Source organism: Siniperca chuatsi, linkage group LG21 (genome assembly GCF_020085105.1).
Source record: "Siniperca chuatsi isolate FFG_IHB_CAS linkage group LG21, ASM2008510v1, whole genome shotgun sequence".
Classification (NCBI taxonomy): Eukaryota; Metazoa; Chordata; class Actinopteri; order Centrarchiformes; family Sinipercidae; genus Siniperca; species Siniperca chuatsi.
This window is the reverse complement of record NC_058062.1, coordinates 17220629-17229258: the sequence shown is the minus strand read 5'-3', so window position 1 is coordinate 17229258 and position 8630 is coordinate 17220629. Positions and strand designations below refer to the sequence as shown.

At 49.4% G+C, this 8630-nt stretch overlaps 1 protein-coding gene across 2 annotated transcripts; it reads left to right on the top strand.

Annotated features, from left to right (window-relative positions):
* The first annotated feature begins 283 nt into the window (after nucleotides 1-283).
* LOC122869400 lies at nucleotides 284-4894 on the top strand. 2 transcript variants are annotated; one of them, XM_044182373.1, is made up of 5 exons: nucleotides 284-1896; nucleotides 1972-2157; nucleotides 3094-3219; nucleotides 3480-3817; nucleotides 3964-4894. In XM_044182373.1, the coding sequence occupies exons 1-5, from the start codon at nucleotides 1876-1878 to the stop codon at nucleotides 4196-4198; spliced, it is 906 nt and encodes a 301-aa protein (XP_044038308.1). In that variant the 5' UTR covers nucleotides 284-1875; the 3' UTR covers nucleotides 4199-4894. The 2 variants fall into 2 exon arrangements, with proteins under 2 accessions (XP_044038308.1, XP_044038307.1); XM_044182372.1 differs by having other exon boundaries at nucleotides 290-2157.
* The last annotated feature ends 3736 nt before the right edge of the window (nucleotides 4895-8630 follow it).

Below are 8630 nucleotides of genomic sequence, written 5' to 3'. Positions count from 1 at the left end.
CCAAAAACTGAGAGCACCTCTTCACGTAGATCCTTATACTCTCCGGTTTAAGCCCCCCCAACATGTCCCTGACCTTTGACCTCTCTATTGCAGGGAGGATAGAGAGAACAGAACTCCGTTAAGGGGATCAATAAAGTATCAGCCTCATTATTCTGTTCTCAACTCAACTTACTTCTGTTTTATGAAAAGCAAGACTGTAGTTATAAAGTGTTGTCAGCAAGTGTGTGGATTGTATTTGTGAACTGTTGAAATAAAAGTGGAGTACACTGTACAAAGTGTGTTTTTAAATTATTATATGCATTTATATATTATTATTCTTACACTGGTCTTGTAAACATATTGCGTCAAAAGTTTTATTACTTAAGAAAAGTCAGAGCACAGTCGTGGCCTCAAGGAAGTCACAGTACACGGACACAGGTCTTCATCTCACCACTACCAATAATTAAATCAATAAAAATAATACATTCTTGACTTTTGTGTTTTATTTTTGTAAAGATTTTTGTCAAATTCAAATTTGCTTTATTGGCAAAACCGAATTTCATACACATCCACCTGATTTTATACAATTCTGACATTTAGCTCAGCGGAAAATAGATCATCTCTTTTTCCTTTAAATATGTTTTATCTAAATATTATTTAATATGGTTCACTGAAATAATGTCTGTAAGCCTAGTTTTGGAATCACAGGCTGGTGATTAATCTGTTATCAGAACCATTTCAGAAGAAATACATCAGTGGATCTGGATGGTGCGCTTCCTGCGCTCAATAATGTCACTACTGCAAATCTTGTGAGACTTTGAATTCAAGCACCAAAACTGAAAACTCCCTGTAATAATAAACTTGACAGAAAGTATTCCATATTTATATGTTTCATTTTCATTTGGACTTTTACTTATAAGAAAACTGTCCCGACAGCTCTGAAGCGGCTGGACTCATCCTGAGGACGGCTTCTATGTTGCAAATGTTTTTACTGGATCAACCTGGAATCTGTGAGTTACAGCGAAAACCCTGAAAGACAATTACAGTTCGATCCGGACTGAATCCTGTCGCCGTGAAGAAAGACTGAAATGCGTTATGAAGTGACATTGGCTGTGCCACGTGCGTAAAATGCGCACAGCAACTGGGCATGCGCGTATCGATCCTGCTGCTCTGTGATGACGACAAGTATTTCATAAAGTCAGAGGAGAGAAAACTACATATAAACAGCTGCGGGAAGCAAACCGAACATCAGCACTGACGTTGCTGCAAAAACATTGTTGGAAACTCATTCCTCTAACGTGTTACTCTCTGCTGCACGCATTTCAAGTTTTATATAAGGTGTAGAGCAAAGTCAAGAAGCAAAATTCAACATAAAATATGCTTTGTGATGTTGGAGAGATTTGCGCGCGCTCCATTGAAGCCACGTGCGCTCTCTGTAATGTTTGCGGACTAATGTCGGTGCTGAGATGTGGAACAGAAGCCTGACGTTCAGGCGCTGTCCCGTGTGTGGAGATAACCTTTAAAACCCACAGAACTATATCTGCGTCAGCGAGTGTCTTTGTGGCTTCCTCTTGTTTGGCGTGAGATTTGTTTGGGTGGCGTGAGAGCAGCTCACTGAGCAAAACGCGTGAGAGTTGGCAAACCGGAGATGTACAGTAGATTTAGTGAAACTCAGTAATACTCTGTGAACGCTTTGTAATAAATGAGCTTGCAATGTAGTTTCTATGTCAACATGTTGCAAAAGCCTGCATACATACAGTCAGCCCCGTAAGGAGCTGTTCAGACAAAGACTGAAACCAAACTTGTAGCAGACATTGAGGCAGAGGACGCAGTCAGCTGGACAGCTCTTCACAGTCAGATTTGCAGCTGATCTCAGCTCTTTTGCAGTCTGATTGGATGGAATTTGAAATCACAGAGGTGAGATGTGGCTGCAAAAACAGAGGTGTACAAAATGGGCCCGAGGATTCCATGGTTGCTATGTTTTGTCTCCAGGTGCATCATTTATATATGACCATCATTCAAAAACAAACAAAACCTCTAACGGGCAAGAAAAGTGTTCACAAGTTTCACTCGACGATTTCTTCCAAGTTACCGCTTCGACTGAGGACTTCTTCCATCCCGACAGGAACTAAAGCCTCACTGACGAAAGCGACACAGCAGACTTCCATCATGGAAAATGTGAGATTTGAACACTTTTAAAGTCTGTGGTGTTTTCTATGTATTTTACCGTCGAGACCTTCAGGAGCCTCAAAGCTCACTGATGTTTGGCCAATAGGCTTTGCCGTGAACTCTGCCCCACCCCGGGGTCACATGGTCCAGAGACTATACTGAAGGGCAGTAATAAAATGTAGGGAAAGGAGCACCTGTTTAGGCCAACGCATGCGCGTGCTATACACAAAGTAGGAGGGGTCAATAGTTTACTGTAATGATGCACACTGTCAGTACTGTACCGGCTCCATTCATCTGTTCATAAAGCAAATAAATGACCGAATTGCGCATAAAATCATCAAAGTCAGGGTTTTATGGACAATGGTGTCATCTTTTAAAATATCCAATAAAATCATTTAAATCCGCCATTGATATCAGCCAGCTCCCCGCTGGGATACACAGAGATATTGTGAATTTATATGAAGCCATTAAGTACAACTGTGTAGTCATTGCCAGCAGAAATGGGACTTTACATTTTCATACATTAGACTGTATGGTGAAATACTGGTTTGCAGTCATTTCATTGAAAATGTATTTGGGAATATGCAGCAAAGCACAATACCAGCTGACATGATAAGGGCCTTAAGGTGGGTCCCCCTTTATTACCTGACTTTGAGGCTCTGTCTTGAAGAGGGCCCCTATGGCAAAATCTAGTTTTGAGACCTTCCTTATTTCAATTTACATGTTGCATATTGCTAAATGATTGTGTTAGACGCCGTAAATATGGGGCCACATATTATTCCAGCACAGAAAAAACTTTACACACGGCACAGAGAGTGTTTGGTACCGGAGTTAATAGATGAATAATTCAAAATAAAAACATTTTAGAGAGCAACAGAGCTCCATGGGCGGGAGCATGTAGAGCCTCATTCTAGCGTGTGTGTTTGTGTGTGTGTGCTGTTGCAGTGTGATGTGCCCATCCACCTGAGAGACCATGACTACTGGAGGAGGAGGAGAATCTCTGCACGCCAGGCAGGCGGAGCAGGGAAGTCTGGAGCCTGCAGCAAGTGTCCGTGCTGCAGGAAGGAGCAGGTTAGACATCTGGATTAAAACATTAAAGAACAGGCCAAACGCTTCACTCATTCACTGCTCAACAGCTCTGTGTAGAAAATAAATCTAGTTCACTTTTATTGTCCTTGAAGTGAAATTCGTCTTGCAGCCAGGTGTAAAGTAGTCCTCCGTAGTTCATCTGATGCAGATGTTTCTCCTGTCAGATTGTAAAAGTATGCTGTTAATAAGTACGAAGTCAGCCAGAGCCTGACAGCCTCTCGTGTGCTGCTGACCTTCCCCAGGTGCTGAATTCAACCCCGAGGCCCCAGCACTCTGCCGCTACCGCCAACCTTCCCCAGAAGAGGAAGCGGAGCTCGGTGCCCCGTCCTCCAAAACCTTCTGCTGAACATCCAGGGAAGATGAGTTTGGTCCAGAGGCCTCTGTCCACCATCCCACCTGCTGACCTGCCTGTGGTCTCAAATGTGCCCCCCAGCCCCCGGCCCCCCAGCCCCCGGCCCTCCAGCGCTACTAGCCAGCTAAGCTCCACTGATGTAAACCACGATGGCCCTCTGACAATACACAACCGCTCAGTGGAAGAGTACCAGAAAATCTACCATGAAGTGGTAGATGATATGCTGAGGTACGTTTGTGTCACCAATCACGACGCTTTCAATCAGATCATTACCACATTTGTCAAATCACTTCAAAATCTATCACTCGGTCGTTCAATATCGAAGCTTTTTAATGACATTATTATTTCATTTCTGCTCCTTCCACTCCTCGTAGATACAAGAATGGCCGGCTTCGTCCGTACACTTTGGAGCTGGGACGACGTATCAAGCAGAAGCTGTGGGAGAGACTGGATCGTCCCACGATGACGTCATCAGTCAATGAAGACGGACTTGTGCGCGTGGACGTATCATACGGGGTTGGAGTCTATCCTCCCCTTTATGATGTCGATACTTTGGGAGAACCAAGTCCTGGCCAGCCACCGAACAAAAGAGCTAAGACCTCCAACTAACATGGAGGCAGCATCTGCACTCCAAACAATGAAACACGTGATAATAGTTGGATAAGATCAAATACACCTGTAAATATTATAGTAGTTTTAAGTCATCGTAATAATTCACTCAACTCAAAGCATCACATGGTTAAACAGAACTGGGTTTTCCCACGTCACTGAATGCAGCCTCTGTCAGTAAACTCTTTAATCCAGCCTCGGCCTCAACCACCACCTGAATCATCTGCAGGACACAAACAGCCTCCACCTACAGTCTCCTCCATCCACCTCCACATCTAAACTGTGCCTTCTTACTGCATCAGCCATCTGCTGCTCTAGCCTCCACCTAAAGACAGCAGACGGCTGCAACCACATGCCCCACCTACAGCCTCTGCCAGCAACCTGCAGCCGCAGCCTCCACCTTCAGATTCTTGCCAAAGTCTCAAACTCCAGCTTCTGCAAGCAGACGTGCTGCTAACTCCGCCTGTAGATTTCTTCAAACAGCCGAAGACCAAGTGTCCACCTCCATCCTCTTCCAGCAACCTATATTGCTGCCTCCACCTGTAGACAGATGCAGCACAATCCTCCACATTCATCCTCTAACAGTAATATTCACTGCGACCTCGAACTGGCAGACATCTCAAACCTCCATCTGCAGCCTCTGCCAGCAAACTGCAGCTTCCTCCACCTGCAGATTCTGGCCGACAGCTGAAGCTTCAACCTCCACCTATACAGCCTCTGCCAACGAACTGCACCTCCTCCTCCACCTGTGGATTCAGACAGAAATGTGCAGTCCAAAACTCCGCCTTCAGTCTCTGCCAGCAACCTGCAGCTTCCTCCACCTGCAGATTCTGGCCGGCAGCTGAAGCCTCAACCTCCACCTATACAGCCTCTGCCAACGAACTGCACCTCCTCCTCCACCTGCAGATTCAGTCAGAAATGTGCAGTCCAAAACTCCGCCTTCAGTCTCTGCCAGCAACCTGCAGCTTCCTCCACCTGCAGATTCTGGCCGACAGCTGAAGCCTCAACCTCCACCTATACAGCCTCTGCCAACGAACTACACCTCCTCCTCCACCTGTGGATTCAGTCAGAAATGTGCAGTCCAAACCTCCACCTATACAGCCTCTGCCCGTATTCTGCAGTTTCCTCCACCTGCAGATTCTTGCAGAGAACTGCAACCAATTCCTCCACCTTCCTCCACCATCTACCTGCAACCTCTGCCAAAAACCTGCACCTCCTCCTCCACCTGCAGTTTCTGGTTGACAGCTGCAGCCCAAACCTCCGCCTTCAGCCTCTGCCAGAATTCAGCAGCTTCCTCCACCTGCAGATTCTGGCAGACAACTGCAGCTTAAACCTCCACCTTCAGCTTCTGCCAGTAACCTGTATCTTCCTCCACCTGCAGATTCTGGCAGAAAGCTGCAACCCAAACCTCCATCTGCAGCCTCTGCCCACATTCTGCGGCTTCCTCCACCTGCAGTTTCTGGCAGACAGCTGCAGCCCAAACCTCCACCTACAGATTTTCGTAGATAGCTGAGGCCTCAACCTCCATCGACCAGCAACATGCACCCCCTCCATCTACAGCCTCTGCCAGCAGCCTGCAGCCGCCACCTCCACCTCCACCTCCACCTGCAGATTCTAGCAGACATCTGAGGCCTCGACCTCCACCTGCAGATTTTTGTATATAGCTGAGGCCTCAACCTCAATCTCCACCTCCAGCCTCTGCCAGAAATCTGCAGGTGGAGGAAGCTGCAGGATACTGACAGAGGCTGGAGGTGGAGGTTGAGACCTGAACCTCCTCCTACAGCCTCTGCCAACATTCTGCAGCTTCCTCCACCTGCAGATTCTGGCAGACAGCTGAGGAATCATCCTTCATCTGCCATCAGCCTGCACCCCCTCCATCTACAGCCTCTGCCAGCAGCCTGCAGCTGCCACCTCCACCTCCACCTCCACCTGCAGATTCTAGCAGACATCTGAGGCCTCAATCTCAACCTCAATCTCCACCTCCAGCCTCTGCCAGCAACCTGCAGCCGTGGCCTCCACCTGCAGATTCTCTTAGACAGCTGAAGCCTCAACCTCCACCTACAGCCTCCGCCAACATCCTGCAGCTCCCTCCACCTGCAGATTCAGGCAGACAGCTGAGGCCTCATCCTCCAATTGAAACGTGAACCTCCACGTACAGTTTCCTCCAGCATCCTGCACCTCCTCCTCCAACTGTGGATTCCATCCTCCACTTACATTCTCTTCCAGCAACCTGCAGCAACTGCTTCCACCTGCAAATTCTTGCAGAGTGCTGCAACCAATTTCTCCACCTACAGGCGCTTCCATCTCCTGCCTGCAACCTCTGCCAGCAACTGGCACCTCCTCCTCCACCTACAGATTCTGGCAGACAACTGAGGCCTCAACCTTCATCTACAGCCTCTGTCAGCATCCTGCAGCTTCCTCCACCTGCAGATTCTGGCAGACAGCTGAAGCCTCAACGTCCACCTTCAGCCTCTACCAGCATTCTGCAACTTCCTCCACCTGCAGATTCTTGCAGAGTGCTGCAACCAATTTCTCCACCTACAGGCACTTCCATCTCCTGCCTGCAACCTCTGCCAGCAACCGGCACCTCCTCCTCCATCTACAGATTCTGGCAGATAACTGAGGCCTCAACCTTCATCTACAGCCTCTGTCAGCATCCTGCAGCTACCTCCACCTGCAGATTCTGGCAGACAGCTGCAACCAATTCCTCGCCTTCCTCTGCCATCTGCCTGCAACCTCTGTCATTAACCTGCAGCTTCCTCCACCTGCAGATTCTGGCAGACAGCTGCAGCCCAAACCTCCATCTTCAGCCTCTACCAGCAACCTGCAGTTTTCTCCACCTCCACCTCCACCTCCAGCCTCTGCCAGAAATCTGCAGGTGGAGGAAGTTGCAGGTTACTGGCAAAGGCTGGAGGTGGAGGTTGAGACCTGAACTTCCACCTCCAGCCTCTGCCAGCATCCTGCAGCTTCCTCCACCTGCAGATTCTGGCAGACAGCTGAGGCCTCAACCTCCACCTCCAGTCTCTACCAACATCCTGCAGCTTACTCCACCTGCAGATTCTGGCAGATAGCTGAGGCCTCAACCTCCACCTACAGCCCTCGTCAACATCCTGCAGCTTCCTCCACCTGCAGATTCTGGCATACATCTGAGGCCTCGACCTCCACCTACAGATTTTCGTAGATAGCTGAGGCCTCAACCTCCATCAACCAGCAACATGCACCCCTTCCATCTACAGCCTCTGCCAGCAGCCTGCAGCCCCCACCTCCACCTGCAGATTCTAGCAGACATCTGAGGCCTCAACCTCCACCTGCAGATTTTCGTAGATAGCTGAGGCCTCAACCTCAATCTCCACCTACAGCCTCTGCCAGCATCCTGCAGCTTCCTCCACCTCCAGATTCTGGCAGACGGCTGCAGCCCAAACCTCCTCCTACAGACTCTGCCAACATTCTGCAGCTTCCTCCACCTGCAGATTCTGGCAGACAGCTGAGGCATCATCCTTCATCTGCCACCAACCTGCACCCCCTCCATCTACAGCCTCTGCCTGCAACCTGCAGCCGTGGCCTCCACCTGCAGATTCTCTTAGACAGCCTAAGCCTCAACCTCCACCTACAGCCTCCGCCAACATCCTGCAGCAACCTGCATCTTCCTCCACCTGCAGATTCTGGCAGACAGCTGCAACCAATTCCTCAGCCTTCCTCTGCCATCTGCCTGCAACCTCTGTCATTAACTTGCAGCTTCCTCCACCTGCAGATTCTGGCAGACAGCTGCAGCCCAAATCTCCCTCTTCAGCCTCTACCAGCAACCTGCAGTTTTCTCCACCTGCAGATTCTGGCAGAAAGCTGCAGCCTAAACCTCCACCTTCTGCCTCTACCAGCAACCTGCAGCTTCCTCCACCTCCACCTCCAGCTTCTGCCAGAAATCTGCAGGTGGAGGAAGTTGCAGGTTACTGGCAGAGGCTGGAGGTGGAGGTTGAGACCTGAACTTCCACCTCCAGCCTTTGCCAGCATCCTGCAGCTTCCTCCACCTGCAGATTCTGGCAGACAGCTGAAGTCTCATCCTCCTTCTGTCAGCAACCTGCACCCCCTCCACCCACAGCCTCTGCCAGCAGCCTGCAGCCGCAGCCTCCACCTGCAGATTCTCGTAGATAGCTGAGGCCTCAACCTCCACTTGAAACGTGAACCTCCACGTACAGCTTCCTCCAGCATCCTGCACCTCCTCCTCCAACTGTGTATTCCGTCCTCCACTTACATTCTCTTCCAGCAACCTGCAGCAACCGCTTCCACTTGCAAATTCTTGCAGAGTGCTGCAACCAATTTCTCCACCTACAGGCGCTTCCATCTCCTGCCTGCAACCTCTGCCAGCAACCGGCACCTCCTCCTCCATCTACAGATTCTGGCAGACAACTGAGGCCTCAACCTTCATCTACAGCTT